The 19,681-nt window shown below is 40.3% G+C and overlaps 1 protein-coding gene across 12 annotated transcripts in view; it reads right to left on the reverse strand.

The window, feature by feature from the left end:
- FHOD3 (formin homology 2 domain containing 3) overlaps window positions 1–19,681 on the reverse strand; it is a 401,018-nt gene that overhangs the window by 72,509 nt on the left and 308,828 nt on the right. For 9 of the 12 annotated variants that reach the window (XM_063131345.1, XM_063131400.1, XM_063131398.1 and 6 more), the window contains 3 exons: window positions 19,396–19,446; window positions 12,732–12,946; window positions 4,271–4,582 (listed from right to left, as the gene is read on the reverse strand). In XM_063131345.1, the coding sequence (XP_062987415.1) occupies window positions 4,271–4,582; window positions 12,732–12,946; window positions 19,396–19,446 (578 nt within the window). The remainder of the gene's footprint in view (window positions 1–4,270; window positions 4,583–12,731; window positions 12,947–19,395; window positions 19,447–19,681) is intronic. The other 3 variants (XM_063131367.1, XM_063131360.1, XM_063131382.1) reach the window with 2 other exon arrangements.

The following is a 19,681-nucleotide window of genomic DNA, read 5'->3' on the forward strand; positions in this document are numbered from 1 at the left end:
TCTACAGTATTTGACGTTTCAGCTCTGAGCCAGATTTGTATGATCCTGGCAAGTGCCTTCACATTCTCCCCTTTAAAAAACTAAAATTAATGTCATACCCTTCTAATTCCCCCCCCAAACACACATCTTTCATGGCTGCATTGAACATAATTGTTTTTGGCTGAGTGAATATCTTTCCAGAACTTCAGATCTCTTCCCTGTGCCCTTGTAAATGACTTTTTGTGTGTGTGTTTCCATAGTTTCTTCTAGACTAGAAGTGAGAAAAACAGTCCAGCCTATTAATCAAACACTAGAACTGAAATCAACAAAAGATGGTATGGGACATTGAGTAAGAAAAATCTCTGAATAATAATCTCTTTCCTATAGACCATAAAGACCTTAGTCTTTATGGACCTTAGTCTATTTCTTCCAATTGTGTTTCATACTGCAGGTTTACATGAACAGCTGCCTCTCTTTTCTTATCAACGTTTTGTTCAAGATTGATTCCTTGTAATATGTTACCACCTGAAGTTCATTTACATCAGCCCCCATGCCATTATAGTCAGATTTCCCCAGTTATTCCTTGAGAGTGGTGCATCCTTGCCTCAAAGTTTGTAAATCCATAAAAACTTACAAACCCACAAGCTACTTCTAAGCCAGCCATCAACTCCCATCAGACCTAGCCTGCATGGCCAACAGTCAGGAATGCAGGCAGTTGTCACCTAAAACATCTAGAGGGCACCAACGTGGGGAAAGAACTGGGCATGTTTAGCCTGGAGAAGAGAAGATTGAGGGGAGACATGATAGCACTCTTCAAATACTTAAAAGGTTGTCACACAAAGGAGGGCCAGGATCTCTTCTCAATCCTCCCAGAGTGCAGGACACGGAATAACGGGCTCAAGTTAAAGGAAGCCAGATTCCAGCTGGACATCAGGAAAAACTTCATGACTGTTAGAGCAGTACGACAATGGAATCAGTTACCTAGGGAGGTTGTGGGCTCTCCCACACTAGAGGCCTTCAAGAGGCAGCTGGACTACCATCTGTCAGGGATGCTTTAGGGTGGATTCCTGCATTGAGCAGGGGGTTGGACTCGATGGCCTTGTAGGCCCTTCCAACTCTGCTATTCTATGATTCTATGATTCTATAAGCGTATAAGATATTTGTTCCTTTTATCCTTAGTTTCTCATCACAGTCACGTTTGACTCCTTGCTTCCTATTCTCCAATGTAGGGTGGGTTTGGGATGGGAACAGGGCCTGAATTCACTAGCCTTCTAAATAGTTGATCAGTGCCACAAAGCAAATATCATTGACCATTTATTCAATATTGCGTGCAGGGTTCACATTTCAGTGGCAGAAACTATGTGTGCAGTCTGAAAATGGAACCTGCCTTGGAAGCCATTTGTATCCTTTTATTTCCACAGTTACTGGTCCAGCAAGGGATGCAGATGTGGAAGCCTGCTGCCATATACACATCAATCCTACTAGAGAGTGGCTATTGTCTACTAAACCATCTCACTCCTTCTCATATATTCAATCCCTCATAAAATAGTTCAAAATGAAATCTTAACTTTCATAAGAACAGTCTTCCCCAACTGTTGCCCTCCAGATCTTTTGGACTTCAACTACCATAAGCCCCAATTAGTATGAACGATAGGCAAGACTTCTGGGAGTTTTACACCAAAACATCTAGAGGGCATGTGGCTGGAAAAGGCTGCGTAAGGCGTAACAGACTTTTTTGTGTGTCAAATGAAATACCAGTTCTTTTTTAAAATATGGTAACTTAATCATGCTCCAGGACTTAGATTTGAAATTGAGAGCCTACAATGTATCCTTTATTTTCCTAGCATTGTTTCTAGACTAGACAATGAAATATTTTCTTACTTATATAGGGCTGTATATCCTGTGTACTGAAAAAAATAAATTTAAATTTTGTGCCAAGGTTACTTAAATTCTGCACCAAGAAATGGGTAAACAATAGCAGTGAACGTGTAAAACTGTTGTCTGATGAAGAGAAGAATGGCAGAGAAATAAAAAGATGCATTATTTTCGAGCACCTTTCCCTGTCTTCTTAGCAAGTTTAATGAATAGCAAAGATGTTTGACAGGTGAATTTAGGGAAATCATAAACTAGAGTTATTTGCATGACCAGCAATGTGCCCATGCGAAGTGCCAGGCTTATGAAATCCATTTCTCCTGTGTGGTTGGGAAGAGGCACAACAAGAAAGTACTAACCTTAACCAAAAGACAATACAATTGATAAAAAAGATAAGGGTGTGAACAATAAACAAGGTTTAGTACACTAATAAAAGCAGATTGTAAAGAGCACTTTCATTCACAGAATCATTAGTGTAATCACACAATTAAAATGGTACAAAAAAGAAAAGTGCTTAGGAAACTTGATTAGCTTGGCCAGATGCATTTCGACACAAAGTCTTCCTCAATGGCCAGTGTACTATAAAAATGCATAAAACAAGCAGTTACAAAAGCCAGGATAAAGGCATAGAAGTGCTAATCTTTGCATTAGCACCAGTATGTATGCCTCCCTTCGAATTGTTTGGTCTAGATGACAGCTCTTCGTTTACGTGAGCAGAGGCTGCTTCAAGTACTCCTTATGGGCTGCTTCTAAATATTAGGTAAATATTTTGGGACGCTTTCATGGCCTTTTTAAAAACATAAGGATAAGATGTTTGAGAGTTTTTTGCTCTTTCAATCTCTTGCAGGATTTTCCATTTCATACTGAGGGGAGTGACGTCCATTTACTCCTATTCTGAGGAATTTTCAAGTCAGTCCCCATATTTTATAAATAGCCCTGATTACTGTTTAACCTGGGTAGGTCCAGTCAATATTTGATTATTCTAAATTTTAAATGCAAAGATTAGCACTTCTATGCCTTTATCCTGGCTTTTGTAACTGCTTGTTTTATGCATTTTTATAGTACACTGGCCATTGAGGAAGACTTCGTGTCGAAACGCATCTGGCCAAGCCAATCAAATTTGCTGAGCACTTTTCTTTTTCGTACCATTTTAATTGTGTGATTACACTAACGGTTGGGAAGAGAAACAAACAAGAATTTAGTTTTGCTTTAGCAGATTCCTGGCTTGTTGTTACGTGTTAACTTGGCCAGATACAGCACCATGTACATTGATGGTGCTATAATAATAATAATAATAATAATAATAATAATAATAATAACAACAACTAGGAATAACAGTTTAAAATAAACTCTTGTCAACTGCTAAACAAACCAGTTGTTGTTTAGCAAACCATAATTCCTGGTTTGCATGTAACGAGAAATCAGGAATTTGTTAAAGCTTAACTGTGACTTGCTTTATTCCTCCTCCCAGTTGTACGGGAAGAGAAGAGTGAGCATGTGAGCCTGGTGTTTAGCACAGGCTCCTTCTTGCTCATGCACAGAGCTCTACATAATGGTTTACCATTACATGTGAACAGGGCCAATGACATGGAATCAAGGAGGATGTAGACCAGCAAGCCAGTGAGTAGCTGAGTGAGGAATTACGATGAGCAGTACCCAGCACCATACACAAAGACCTGGTTTGCACATAACGGCCACCCAGAAAGTTGTTGAATTGTGGGTTGTGGATGAACAACCCAGAGTTCACAACCCAACAGCAAACAGTGGGTTCTTTTTCTGGATCGTTGTTGGTTAAGAACCAATAGTTAAACCATAGTTCAGGGTTTGCATGTAACGACAACCTACCATTTATCAACAACCCACTCAGGGTTGTCATTGACTGCAAACCAGTATCTCTGCCTTTGAGTCAGGAGCCACGTACAATTAAGCCAGGTGCCTGTGACTTTAAGTGGGGGGAAATAGTATCTGAACTAAAGTGTGAAATAATTCCCAAAGTCCTACCCTTCTGAAAATTGCATATCTGCTTTTGTGGGTTATTGTTCCCAAACATGCAGTGTTGATTTTCAGAGAGATGGAAATAATACGAATGTTTCACACATTCCTGGCCTATATTTCCTCCCCGCACATGAATTTAAAAGCTTTGAAATATGAATGTTAGTGATTGTCACAATATGACTCTAACTAGTGACGATGGATAATCCCTTTTAATGTCTGATTCTTCTGCAAGACTACACAAATCCTGTACTTTGAGCTCAGAATATCTATGAATTCAGGACTTAAGGGAGGGCAACCAGTGAAAAAACAGGTTCAATGTTTTGTTTTGTTTGTTTTGCTCATAACACGTGTTAAAATAACCTGCTGTTTTAAAATTAACTAAAAAAAATAATCAACTATTACAGGAAAAAAAGCTTCACTTTACCAGTTTCATTGTTACTGGTTAATTTCTCCTCCCTTTCCTCCCTCTCTAAAGTGCTGCTTGCTGAGGATATGCTGGATGCAGAACAGTTGTCTTTTTCGTTCACATCTTCATTCTGCCTCTCTTTTTCACTGAGTATTGCGCTTTCTTCTGGCTCTGGCCCTTTCTCCACTTCGTTCTCCGGCTCCACGTCTGCAACCGCTACTTCTTGGGGTGCTCCTATTCCCTGCTTGAATTCTGCCTCATCTTCCTGCTCTGTTTTTGCCTCTGCCTCTGGTTCAGGTTCTGTTTCACCTTCAGGTTCACTGGCACTCACTGGTGAAAAGAATAATGGAGAAAAGATTCACTTAACAACAGTGCTTTGTGCGTCGAACAGTTAAGTGAATTTCATCAGCCTTCATTTCTTGAAGTGAACGGAAAGAGAAAGGTGCTGCACAGTAGTTGCTTTTAAGAAACAGTTGAACCTGGCGTTCAGCATATGGGACTGAAGTATACCCCATTTGAAGGTGGCTCTGCTCATGAGGGACACTTCGGAGACCTGCCACTCCTTGCTCGAACCAAGTCTGGTCAAATGTTGAAGCTTATATATTGATTTATATTCGGTGTTAACAATGCAGTAATAAAATATCTAATCAGCCCATGCACACTGGGTGCTGAAAGGTTAAGAATGACTCTCCAGGGAGTGATGCCCAATTAGAAAAGAGAAAGGGAGTAACAGCAACAGACAAAGGACAAGATAACTTTTGGCTTCTCTATTACCGTGCTGTTGAAAACCCTATTTTACAGCGACTGAGTTTTCACCTGACATGAAACGCTTATTTATAAAGAGATACAAATGTGTTAGTTTTATTAGTATGGCAAATGGCATTGCTTCTAAAGGGCAGTGTCACGCACTCATCTGACAAAGCATATGTTTCTCATGCCACTTGGCGTCTGGCACAGATTTCGCTTCCAACTGTTTGGCATCTGGCATAAATTAGTCTCCTAACTGGCTGGCATCTGGCACACAGTGTTGATGGCACAGTTGATTTCCTCCTCGTTTTCCCACTGACACAGTGAAATTCAGCCATTCACTTTCATCATCATTTTCAGCTAGACCAGCAAGAGTTTCACATGCAAGACTTTTATGCCGTGCCGTGAAGAAACTGGAAGGCATCCACAGGTATTCAGTCAACCAGCCCATAGCTCTCTCCACACAGAAATGACCATGCAAAGGTGATGGAAATGGAAACGTGCATGTTAATTTTGTGTAATACGGAAATCACTTCTTGGCTAAACTATGACACTCTTCAAGTTTTCTCCACAGGAGTTCAACTTTTGCAGTGTCCACAGTTGTTGCAACGGACACTGCAGTGATCTGTGAGCTTGATTGGTCTTCTCTGATGAGAATTCAGGTGAGTCAAAAAAAGAAGACAAGGGGTGTCCAAGCTAAAGCAGTGTCACAGAATGGTGGAAGATATGGGGAATTCACCAGAAAAAATTAAAAGCTTGACGGTGAGGTACCAGAAGATTGCTTTAAGGTGTTAGCAGACATTTGGGGCACACAAGCCATCTGGAACTTCTGCATAAATCTCACTGAAAGGAATTCAGCCTGAACAAGAGCACTGTTGCAATGGCGCTTCCTCAGAAGAGCATCTTGGTATGTTATGCCTGTAATCCCTAAGACTATACAAAGCCTTGACAAGTGAAGGCTAAAATATGTACTAGGGGGGGAAAGGTAACTCCTCTGATACAATAAAAATGTCTTTCCGCTACATCTTTTTTTCTTTTAATTTCTCAAAAGAAATAGATTATGTAAGTTTTCGGAGGGGTGAGGAAGAAAAGTGCTGACCCAAAACTAGCGTGCGGTGCCTCTAGCCTACCAGAACCCTGTTCCCCGAAAATGGGTCAGGGAAAAACAAGTGAGCAACTTACAGAACAACAAGTAGGATTTATTTAACAAGGGGGGGAACATTCAAATTAATAAATGGTTTAAAGTAAGTCTCTAAAACACTAAATTGGAAGGAAGAGAGTCCAATGATTATACAGGCCTCAAAGGGTGGTGGTTTCTTAAAACCTGTCTTAAAGCTGTGAAGTCCAGAACTCAAAGGCTGCTGTACGTTCAGGGTTCAGTTACTTGCAGTTGGTAGTAGGGCCATTGCTGACTGCTAACTGTCCAAAAGGCAGAATGCTGATGCTAATCTCTTGCATGTCTTTTTTCCTCTGTCTCCTCAGGACATCTATTTTTGGCTCTGCCTCTTTACAGTTTCTTCTTTAGAAGCTTCCTTTTAAAATCTGTCTTTTTCTCTCTCGACTCCTCTGAATCTTTTCCGACAGTCCCTCAGAATTTCCCTACAAGGCTCATCAAAAAGGGCTGAGCTTCTGGCATTCCACCAGAAAGCTGCACTGCACAGGGTTACACATAACATATAAACTACGACATCAACAAAATCCCAAGATTACCCTGTAGTGCCAATGTACGGTTCAAAACCAGGATGATCAGGGGTCTGGAAACAAAGCCCTATGAAGAAAGACTGAAAGAACTGGGCATGTTTAGCCTGGAGAAGGGAAGATTGAGGGGAGACATGATAGCACTCTTCAAATACTTAAAAGGTTGTCACACAGAGGAGGGCCAGGATCTCTTCTCGATCCTCCCAGAGTGCAGGACACAGAATAACGGGCTCAAGTTAAAGGAAGCCAGATTCCAGCTGGACATCAGGAAAAACTTCCTGACTGTTAGAGCAGTACGACAATGGAACCAGTTACCTAGGGAGGTTGTGGGCTCTCCCACACTAGAGGCCTTCAAGAGGCAGCTGGACAACCATCTGTCAGAGATGCTTTAGGGTGGATTCTTGCATTGAGCAGGGGGTTGGACTCGATGGCCTTGTAGGCCCCTTCCAACTCTGCTATTCTATGATTCTATGAAACCAATTTGACATATAGCTGAAAGGTTTGGAATGATTTATACTAAAGATCTTTCCAAATGTTTCAGCTGTACGTCAGATTGGTGTTGAACTTTACACTGGGTTCTATAGGCCCAAAACTTGGGAGTTTTTCCTGATACTGAATATATTCATGGAGTATGTCTATTGGTCATGAGAACTCAATGACACCTTCATGATGAGAGGCTGTACCACCTCTGATTACTAGTAACAGAGGAAAATACTAATTTGGGGGAACTCAAATTGGGATCTCTTGCAATTCAAAGTCATTCATTCCATTCCAAATTGAATTGAATTGAATCAAGCCACAGCCAAGTCTACCTTGAAATGATCTGTGACTTTTTGAACTGGGGGGATGTTACTTCCTGATATAGTGAATGGGATTTTTCTGAATCAAGAGCAAAGAAAACTACAGTCTCATGCTCCCTTGAAGGAATATGAGCATAAGAAGAGCCATGCTGGATCAGACCAAGGGTCCATTTAGTCCAGCATTCTGTTCACACAATGCCCAACCAGCTGCCCACAGGAAACCCACAAGCAGGGCATCAGTGCAACACCTCCCTCCCGTCCATGTTCTCCAGCAACTGGTATACATAGGCATACTGCGTCCGATACTGGAGGTAGTATATAGCCATCAGGAGTAGTAGCCATTGATAGTCTTCTCTAGGAATTTGTCTAACCAGCTTTTAAAGTCTTCCAATTTAGTGGTCATCAATACATCTTGTGGAAGTGAATTCCACAGTTTAACTATGCGCGGTGTGAAGAAGTACTTCCTTTTATCTGCCCTGAAGCTCCCACCAATCACCTTCATGGGACGACCCCAGGTTCTAGTAATATGAGAGAGGGGAAAAAGTGTCTCCCCATCTACTTTCTCCACACCAAACATAATGTTGTACACCTTTGTCTTGTCTCCCCCGACTTGCCTTTTTCCAAGCTAAATAATCCCAGCTATTATAACCTTTCCTCATACAAGGATTGCTCCAGCCACTTGATCATTTTAGTCACCCTTTTCTGCACTTTTTCCAAGTCTACAATCTCCTTTTTTAGGTGTGCTGACCAGAATTGTACACAGTACTCTATCTGTGGTTGTACCACGGATTGATTTTCCGGAACATGTTGCGAAGTATCTTTTCACATTAAGGACATGAGGAGTGGCTAGAGGAGACAGGCAGGGGAGTGTGTGTGCTTCGCTCATCTGCCTTTATTTATTTTTTAAAAAAAATCCTTCAGAATACTTGAACAACATTTGATTTCTTTTTTTCTTTTTTTGTTAGTGTGCTCAAGAAAAGTTAGAAAAAAACCAAATGATTTTCATGGCAAGCTGTGCTCTTGCATGTATATTTATCAGCGGTTTAGGGTTAGGGCAAACATTCACAAGTTCAAAAGTTCAGCTCAAATTTAAGGCAGGAGGAAGGGAGAATGCCAGGGCAAAACCACTCCCCGCCTTTGCCTTTTTCAGGGCTGAGTGGTGTGTGGTTTTCAGGGGGAACTCACTGGGAGAGATTGGAAGTCACTGTTTTGTTTCCCCCCAGAATGACATCTTCCAATGCATTCTAAGGGGGCAAAGGCAATCAACGCAAAAAAATGCAAAGTGGTATTCTTCAAAAAACAAACACCCATCCAAATTACAAAAACAGCGTCCCAGTGTGGACACACTACAGGGAAGGGTATCAACTTCATGGCTTGTTTGTAAGCTTCCGTAGGCCACTGAAATCTGTGCTACATCAGCCTTCTTTTATCCATTCAGAAAGTTCCCATGAAAAAGAGCTAACATTTTCCACAGTTCCTCCTTTTCTTTATACACATATTTCCCTTGGGTTTAAACTGATTGGAACCACCTCTGTTCTGACTAACACTTTTCAACACAGAAACTTTTGGCATCCAGTTTAGCCCTAATTTTCCTGAAAAATCTGTCTTCACTAACAAATTATGATAATATCAAGGAACTGTATTCCAAACATCTAGGCATAGCTGTTGCTAGATTTTATTCATGTAGACTGGTCCGTTAGAAATTCTAGAAGCTCCTAACCCATGTGGCTTGTTTCCACATCCACTAACTTGCCAAGGCATCAGTCATGTGAGCATTTCCAAATATATAGTTTGGACTATGCACTAGTTAACCTGCTATATTTTCATACTAAAATTCCTATCCATGTCTACTCAAAGACCCATTGAGCTCAATGGGACTTACTTCCAAGTAAACATGTATAGCATTATGCTGTTAATGAAGCATCTAAACTTCGATTTTGTATTCTACCCTTTTCTATGTATTCAAGGTGGGCAGAGCCTCTTGTAGAACAAATATTGAAAGTATGAAAAAGAAATGACAAACGTCCTTGTGCATATCAAACATACATTAGAGCTGTCTTTCACAACTTGGTGCCCTCCAGATGTGTTGGCATCAGGTTTGGGAAGGCTGGACTAGTGGGTATGTCAACAGATGAAGGAGACTGACTTTCCTTTTAACAGAGGGAACTCCTTCGAAAACCAAAAAAATCCCTCTGCTTACTTTATTTCTTTTTATGTACAACCACCAATGTCCAGAAATACCCATGATTCCTAGAGAAAATCATGATTCCAAAGTACGTGTAGGGCTTTTTTTTTTCTTGGTATGGAATAAGTCCCCCATCTCTTGTGAGAGCACCACAATCTGGACAAATGTGAGATCATGAAATCTGAAAAAAAAATGTTTTGGAATGATAGACAATTCCAATGCAATGAGAAAGTATGCTGAAGGTAATGGATATGCACTAAGTGACCATGAGCAACTGCTTGGTATCTGAGAATCAGGTTGTCTTTGTAGACAGGATTTAAGAAAGATGGCTCATATTTTCTAGATTTGCTGCAGCCTTTCAAAGTAACAAAGGAAAAGTCACTGCATTTCTCCAACACTCAACTAAGACTAGCAATCTTCTCCAAATTCCAAAATAAAAAATAAAAAATGATGTTCATAAAAGTGGGTATGTGGCTTGCATATGAAGCCTACATTGAAACTAAAATATTAGGCATGTGCTCCGCTCCGATTAGAAGCGCAGAAGCAGGAGCAAATTGGCCTGCTCCGCCTTGCCCAGAGGCGGAGTAGAAGCGGACCGCGGACCAAATCAATATGGTTTGGATCCTGGTAATTATATACTGTAATTTTAAGTCATGATCCACTGTTATGTTAATGCAGCCCTTGAGGAAGAGAAAGGGTTGGATGGGGATATGTGAGGCAGGTAAGGGCCTTCTCAGGGAAAGTGAATATCCGTGTGGGGATGGATCTTTCTGATACTGGGACCCATACTCTACATACAGCATCTAAGGCCCTCCTCCAGTGCCTCCTCTCAGGGAGACACAGAGGGTGGCAACAACGGAGAAGGCCTTCTCAGTGGTGGCTCCCCAGTTAAGGAATGATTTCCCTGATGAGGCCTGCCTGGCACCAACATTGTTATCTTTTCAGTGAAAGGTAGTAAAACTGCCCTCTTCTCTCTGGCAGCATATAATGAGGTGGGTTGTTTTTTTAACGGATTGTCTTCGTTTGATGGTTTTTTTAAAAAAAAATTAGATTGTGTGGTCATGTGTGTGTGTGTGTGTGTGTGGTCTTTTTATATGTTTTTATGTAAATAGTTCTGTACTTTGTATAATGTATCTTAATGGTTTTAATTTTTGTGAAACACTCGGAGAGCTTCAGCTATATAGAAATATAAGAAAAGAAATTGTATGCAAAACATTTTGCTATCTTTCTCTCATTCACCCTCAAGGTATATCTAAGTGTAAGTGTAGTCTCTCGCAAAGTTCCACGACTTTGCACATTTGCTAATCATTGTCAGGTGTTCCTCTGGCAAAGCCCCAAACACCTGCTGCCTGCTGAAAGCAACTCCACACCTCAACTGCTGAGAGTTAGCCTGGGTACCTGTTATAAATCTATTCCCCACACATACCAAAGTGCGCCATTTTATAATGTAATGTTTGGAATAATTCCCAGAGACATATGCTAAAATAATTATCATAAAAGAGATAGTTGCTCCCCATGCAGAGATCTGAAAAATCCTAATGGTAGGGAAAAATGAGTTTTTAATGCCTGACACTGGGTTTGAATAACTGCCATTCCGAATATTTCTGAGTAAAAGTGATTTCACAGATACACAGTCTTTGTGGGGAATCTAATACACAGATTAAAAAAAACGTGGTAATGCAGAGGGGGGTGGGGAAACATGCAAACTAAAATGAAGTTTGACACCAGCACATCCAAACTCAGCATACAATATCCACTCTTCCTTCAAACGGTAGTTCTTTTAACAGCATGCTCCAAGCAATAACAGCCAATAAAGCAAAAAACTCAAGTCATAGAGGCATCTTCAAGCCAAAGTACATGACAGTGAAAACTGGTTTATAGCATGCATCAATCCCAGAAATATTCATGAAACTTAAAGTATACAATATTTTGAGGATCCAGTCTTACCTTCAAGTACAGAAGTCACGCCTGTACCCTGCACATCTCTTTATATGTCAGCAGACTTCCAAAGAAACTCCGTAGGATACTAATCATGGTTACAATCCAGTCAAAGCTCAGCACTTTTAAATCCCATGGATCTCAGTAGGAAAGATTTAAGCATGTGCTTAACTTGTCATTGAAATCAATGGGATTTAAAAGTAATGAACTCGGGCTGCCAGTTAACACACTTTATTCCTTCCCTAGGTAATTGCACTTGCTTTACTAGTTTTGTTAATCTTTTGATGGCTGTGTGCATATACTCAAAAGGCATTTTTTTCAGTCCCCCACCCCACAATTCAGCACTGCATCTGCTGCAAGTCTAATCTTGGCATCCATCAACGCCATTTTTCAGATTCCTCAAGCAAAATTCAATCCATAATGATAAGGATTACATTTCTATCCTACCTTTCCATTTAAAAAAATCCACGTGGTGCCTAACAATCGTTTAAATCGAATACAAATAAAATTTTAGGCTCATGCCTCCCGTCTTGCACTCGGCAACAGCTCCCCACATCAGAAACCAACATGACTCTTAGAGGCGGGCAGGAGGGGGCAGGACAGACACTAAAAAGCCATCCAAGGCACACACAAGTTCTGCTGATTCATCCTCTGGATCGAAGCCCAGCATAGGCACCACTCTCTCGGGGCACAATTCAGCCCAAGTTAGTCCACCCTAATTTTAATGGAAGTAGTTTAAGCATATGCTTAAATCTGCCACTGAAGCCAATGGGACTTTAAAATGGTTAAAATTCGTTGGAACCCGCATCCTTAGTTTGTAAGGATGATATGCCACTGATATGGCAAGACCATGATGCCAAATGCAATATGATATATGTTATAGCTCTTTTAATAACTATATGAAATCAGAAGAAAATCTAACTATTAGCATCCCGAATGTTATCATTTATTCATAAGATACCAGTGAGATATCTAAGAGACAATTGACTTGCCAACAACAGATACCATACTTTTACGAAGTGGGATAATCTGACGTCTATAGCACTGCATCTAGTTAAACGGCTAGAAACAGGGGCTGCTCATTTGCCCTTCCGGGTTCACTGGGACTTACCTTCTGGGCTTTGAGGAGTCCTGCAAGCTGTCACAGGGGTCTTTGCTTCCTCCTGAGAATCTGTTGAAGCTGGGCTGACACACTTGGGAATGGGAGTAGTTGGGACTGAAGAAGAACCCAAATTCAAGGACAAGTCACTCTTGCCCCTACATAAACTCCGACTTCTCAGCTCCTTCTCATACTCTTCAGCTGCCAATTTCTCCAAGTATTTGTATCTGAAAGTTAAAATTCCAAAGGGATTCCGTAAAGAAGGAGAAAGCTATAGCTGGTGCTTGTTTATGGATGAAACACACGCAGGGAAAGAGCTGGCTTCCTGACACATGAGGTACACGGCAAAACTGACTGCTGAGTTAGTCTTCAGGGTGGGGGCGATGGGAGGAGAGATGCATCAGAGAGAAAAAAAAATACCCAGAGAGGTTTATATTGCTGATGTCAAACCAAAAGATAATATTAAGCAGTCCTCAGATGCTGCACTTTGAAGAAAACTATCTTCTTCCTCTTGGAGACATTTATCAGTTCTTCCTTTCTCTTTCTTTACCTCACAAAAATGCCTCCCAGATCCCCAAATGATGGAAGACCCATTCCCAGTCTTGCTGAAGAGAAAGGGGGGAAAGCTTAGTGCCTCACAGGAAAATAGATCTTGCAGTAAATAATACCACTTATAAATGTTTGGACTAAGAACTGTCTGAGTCTCTGAACCTGCTTCTATTTGCTCTAAGAGCAGTGCACTGGAATTCACTTTGTTCTCTCCAGCGTCTACAATGGAAACTTTTTTCTTTTTTTTTAATTCTAAAAGATTTCTCGGCCGGACTCAAGACATCCAATAGCTTGGATATGACATCACATATAGTTTATTCATCAAAGTCAGTTGAAAAGAACAAAGATACATCTGTTTTGCATTTTAGGCAGGCAAGACTCGCTAACTGTTTATTAAGACCAGCTACCAATCATATTCTCCATACAGTTCTTTATACGTTCAGACCAAAATAACTTTGAAATATGTGCCTCTTCCAGATGTCTGCTAATTTTATCCACCATTATTTGCTCATGGAACACGTTTAGGAATACAGATGTAAAAGCAGACTCTGTTTGTCTTGCTCAGAAGTGAACCCCTCAAAAAGGTGAATCAAGACGAACTTCTTGCGTCCCTGACAGTGTGTTCTGTTCTCCAATATTGGCTGTAAACACTTCATAACAATATGCAATAGGGGAAACAGAGACCTTGTCTTCCTGAGCAATAGTGCAATGTTTCCTAAAATTCTGATATGTGAGGCACAATTTCCCCCCAAATTAAAATTGGAGGTACACTTCATTCTTACACCTGAAAAGGTTAACCTTTATAAAGCGCGAAAGAGAATTACTCAGTTCAGAGGAGCCCATCCCCTGTGTTTCTGTGTCACTGTTTAGATGGAGGCAAGCACTACTGACAAGTGAGTCATGCAGAGATGCAATGGGAAGCCTCATCTCTGTGTGTGTAATTCTGCTGCATCTTGCATTGGGAGTGATTAAATAATCCAATTACATCTAATGCAGAGATGTAGTAGATTGCCTGCCCTCGGCAGAAGCTGATTGGAAAGCAAGACCAGTTAATCATGCAGATACACAACATGCAGCCTCCTCTGTGGGATATGTGCTTTGGGCTCACAGGAGTCTAAAATTAAGCAAAGTATTAATTGCATAAAGTTTGTGAACTCTAGCACTAGTGAATATTAAATGCAGTAAGGGCAAAGCAGTCTGCTATCAATGGAAAACAATAGTGCTTACTGCATATAGCAGGGGTGTTGAACCGCTTTCATCCTGTGGGCTGAATTCAATTTCATAGACGCTCTTGGGGGCCGCATTCCAGTGGTTGGTGGGGCCAACAGACAAAGTGGCAAGGCAAAAGGAAAAGGGCCAAAATACAACCAGCATATTTTAGCTTAAAACTCTTACTGCCAATTCCTAAGCGTTAGGGGAGGCATTTCAAACTTTCAGAAATACGGGAAAAAACTGCTTAAAGGCAGCAACCACCAAATAATTGGTTACTGGGAGGAAAGAGCTGGGGGCACGAGAATGGGTTGTGGTCATCTCAGGAACCCCAGAAGGACGGATTTGGCCCCCCAGGCTTGAGATCCTGCACCCCTGACATACAGTAGCCACACTTGTACACGTGTAGTTTCATACGCCAATGATTACGCATAGAAAAGTGTCTTTCATATGAACCATGCCACAAGCAGTCTTATGTGGTTAACTTACAAGGATGCTCAAATCCAGTTACAACAGCTTCTATAGAATAATTAACATGCTGAAAAAATTAGAGTTCCGTGTGAAAGAAAGTACTCACAGAATTTGGCTGAGACTGTAAAGGATGGCTATTGAACAGGAAATGTTTCCAATATTTACACACAGCCAGTTCTATAGAACGTCACACTCAGGGGAGCTACACTATTATCTAAAGAAGAGTTTATTTATAGATTCGTAAGTAACATAGATAGCAGGGGTCTATAGTCCATTTGGACATAGGCAGGTGGACTATAGCACATAGTCTATAGCATATCCACCCAGATGAAAGTTAAACCAAGGGTTTTTAAGATGTGTTGATCATTATTTTGATGTTGAATTGGTTTTATATGCTCTTTTAATTAATTTTATGTATCTGATTTATACTGTATTTTTGTACTAATGTTGTTCCCCGCCTTGATCCAAAGGGAGAGGCAGGTAATAAATAATAATAATAATAATAATAATAATAATAATAATAATAATAATATCAGGGCTTCAGTCTTGCCTCCTTCTTTTGGGTTGCACAGCTACCTGTTCTCTGGCTTAGTAGATTAGAGGAAAAGCACCCCAAAGGCATGGGGAAAGGGGACAGGAATTTTGGACAGGAACCTGCTAAAAAGACTGGCCACCTTTTCTCTAACTGATCATTCATCTAAAGGTAAATGATTGCTGGTTGGGAAGAAATAATTTTCAGTTTGCCAAGGCATCACAACTATAATGTGGGATGATCTCCAATTAACATTGTTTTATTAGCACTGTTGTCCTGTGCTTTAGTTTCTTTTAAAATTGCATTACACTTTTAGGCTCTGTGCCTTGGTGATGCAAAATTACTTTTAACAGGGAAAGAGGAAATGGTCAGGCATTATGTTCATAAGGAAGGAAATTTAGAATGTAGACTTAACATAAAAAGAAACTAGTTGTACTGGATCTCAAAACATCAGCTGGGGAATGTGATTCATATAGATCACAGCACATTATGACACAAATACATAGCTAACACAAATATGAATCTGGAGCAGCTTGGTGTCTCATCTGGTCAGTGAGTTATGTCCATATTGGGTGGGTTGGTGGATTTAATCCAACTCCTGATATATGTCAACGTAATCAACCACCAGTGCACTGCCATTCTTGATGGCAGTTTTATACAAGCTAGAATGGTCTAAAGACCTAACTAGACAATAAATGGGAGATCTGTGATAGCAATTCCCAATGGAATTTTCTTTTAAAAGCAGCCATGCTCCCTACGCCCAATTTGCAGGGCACATTCTGCATGTTTCCTCCTCCAAGGCTAATAATATATCTTTGGGAGTTGAGTTCCACTACGGCATGGCGAAAAGGCTTGGATACCCTCCTCCTGTGCTGCAGCCCTGATCCATATAACCCCCTCTTTAGAAGGAGAGCGTATGCTGGGAGATCCAGTCACAGATTTACCATAGAACAGGAAATTGGTCCTGAGTCTAAAATGGTCAATTTTTTGAATATAGATAGATAATTAGCAAACAGAAGTGGAACTTTTTATGGCTACTCAATCTTCATTACATGGCTGTAGTTGTTTTTGGAGGGGGACCCTCTAGATTATTTTTTAAAAGATGTTTTGTACGTCTGCAAATCTCAGAGATCTCCCAGTTATGATGATACCTGCCTCAAGTTTCTCAGTGATTCTGCTTTGACTAGAGTCTGCACTCACTGCCTCACTTCTAATAGTAAACTTTCACTCAGTTTACTATTTGAAGGAGTGATGTTTGAATGTTTGCCTGAAGTATTGATACAAAGGGCAACACCTTCCTAAGAGTGTATTATAATCTGCCCATTCAAAGAGTTAGCCTTGTCCTTCTAGGAACAAAGTTTTCAAAATTCCAGGCAATACTTTGCCATTGAATTCTAGAAACTGAGTGCATGTGTGCACATATCATGTAGTCCGTCTACATGAGAATCTTAAGATCTCAAAAATCAGACTGCAACAGCCACCTGAAGGTCTGGATCAGGTATTAAATCAACCCATACATTTGGGCAGATCACATCAATAAATAGCTTTATAAACTACCTACATCAAACTTTGCCCAGCAGTATGGTCACATATTGTGCTCTTTTTAAAAACAACAACAACAAACAGCTAACCACTGTAAAATGGTGATTTTAGAACCAAAACTTTAAAACTGTATGTGAATAATAGAAGATTGGGTTCTAATTTCTGTTGTGGATGTTTTCTTCAGTGTTCATGGAATGTTTGTGCGCGTGTGAAACTTCCATTCATTTCAGTGGGGCTCGAGCAGGAGAATTTACTAGTGGAATTCGCCTTATACCACCTCTTTATAAGAAGGAAATAAAGTTTGCATTTCCATTTAAAAGCGCTCCAGAGACATACTGGTAATGTCGCCAATACTGCATAGCAATGAGGAGATAGTCCCACTTTAAATGCTTCTGAAGAAAATGCCAGCTTACATTTGTCTTCTGTTAATTTATTTGGAATTAGTACCCAATGACTTCAGTGACTCACTGCCAACAAATGGCTGAGGATCTCAGTCTTTATGCAGCTGCATGGAAAATATTTAAGAACGCAGTTATGAGCTGAATGTACCTTAGGAGCAAGTACTTTGGCTATTAAGAGGGACAGGTCTCTTTCAACTTTCCCTTAATATTTCCCTCAGTTCTGGACAACAAAATAATTTATAAGGCAGATAACTGGGCCTTGTTCCAGTCACTATTCCTGCATTCACTCTATACATTTAGGATTAGTACCTGCTGCTTTTAACTTATTGGAGCTCTAAGAAATCATTTATTGTGTCTGCCATGACCTGTATGTAACCATTTCCAGACTCCGTTAAGATAGCACCGTCTGGCCAATATGGGTTAACGCGCTGTGATTTCTTAAAGGGCCGTGGACCCACTCTATACCTTTTTATGGCACCCCACTCTCCATTCCTCAACTATCATTCTCACCAAGTCATGTCTCCATCAAGCAATGAGAAATGGCTGTGTAGAGCATTATTTAGTGGACTGCAGCCTGAAGCTGCAAATCCTGTTTCTCAAAAAGCAGTAACTTAGAGGATTGTAATTAAAGAAGATTGGTGTTTTATATATAAGTCTGTGGGTTTCGTTTCATGTTACACGGCACATTTTAGATGCCAAAGACAAAGGCTCAAAAATCAAACTTCCCTATTTGTGCAATTTGCAACAGTAGCCACTTCTGCTTCAGTGTGTATGAGCACCATAATGGAAGGAAAAATTGAAACATGGCAAGGATGGCACTGCATTTATATAACTTATAGACCAACCCCCTAATTTTACACTGGGCCGTAAATTCAAAAATATACAGCCTCCTTCATCCTCAGCAACCTTTTAACATTAGGAATGAAGCTTAAATTGAGAAAGATCCACCCCTGCCATACAAAAAAAAAAAAAAAATCAAGAAAATTTTCAGTAACTATACTGGAAAAATGTCTGAAGGCAAAACTGAAGTCAATCCAAAAGTGTTTTCAGAATTGCAATTTTAGGGTGCAATCTTGATTCCACTGAAACCCAGAGTGATATTATTGTTGTGAAAAAAGTTTATGGATTTCACCCAGCTGTTCAACGTTTCTTCCAAACCAAGCTGTGGATCTTAGAAAAACTCTGTTTATAGTCTTCTAAAAGTATATTATATTATTTTTGTATAATATTCTAGAATACCTCAACAAATAACTGGGCAAATAAACTTGGATTTATTTTCTATTTATATCAATATTTATGACATGTTTGGAACTTGGGCTCCCCTTCAAAACTTACTCTGCCTGTCATATAATTTCCAACCCCAGGGCAACTATTTGCTTATAAGGTGAATGTATTTAGATTCTCAGATTTGGCACTTGTGCATCAAAATGGAAAGGTCAAAGTGAATCAATACTAAAGATTTTATCATGAGTGATGCCATGTTCTCCTAACCCCTGTGACCCTTATTCTCTTGTCTGTCAACTCAGTCCACCTCATTATCCAGACCTTGACTTAAAGGACAAAAACAGACCCACTCCTCTTTCTAGCTACTGCTTGTAGAGTTCATACACAAGGTTTCTGGGTGGGTGGGGTGGCTACCACTGCTTACCTATCAGCAGTATTCAGCCACACCCAGAGTTTGACCCTGTACCCTGCGGGTGTCCTGAGACCAAGTTCCTGGCCCATAGTTTCAGAATCTAGGATCTATTTACAAAAGCAATCCAACTATTTGTTACATGCCAAACCTTCAGTAATGAACATTCCCTTGTTTGATGGCTGTGCTTATTAGAGTGAGATGGCATTGTTTTGTGTGCATTGCTGAATTAAGCCATTCTTTGCAAGCCTACTCAGAAGCATGTTTACAAAATCCGAGTACCTCTTAAGAAAAGACATAAGAAATGCAAAGCAGCCAAAGGCACTGGTAAGTACAAACCTCTCTTCTCTTGCTTGTTTCAGCTCTTCTCTTTTGTCTAGATAATTACGACTATAAAACAGAGGTGCATAAAGTTACAGGGGAAATAAAAAACAAACACGAAAGTACAGCAAACTCAAAAGCAAAAGAAGCAAGGGTAATGAAAGCAAATGGCTAAAATTAAGACATTCCTTAATAAAAGACATGTATAAGTGCATTTTTTTTAAAAAAAGTCAGATATTGCCAGCTGCAATTCAATGATATTATCTGCAGCGGGAGGGGGTAGTAGATATATCTCCAGATGTTT

This window comes from Elgaria multicarinata, chromosome 1 (assembly GCF_023053635.1).
Source record: "Elgaria multicarinata webbii isolate HBS135686 ecotype San Diego chromosome 1, rElgMul1.1.pri, whole genome shotgun sequence".
Taxonomy (NCBI): domain Eukaryota; kingdom Metazoa; phylum Chordata; class Lepidosauria; order Squamata; family Anguidae; genus Elgaria; species Elgaria multicarinata.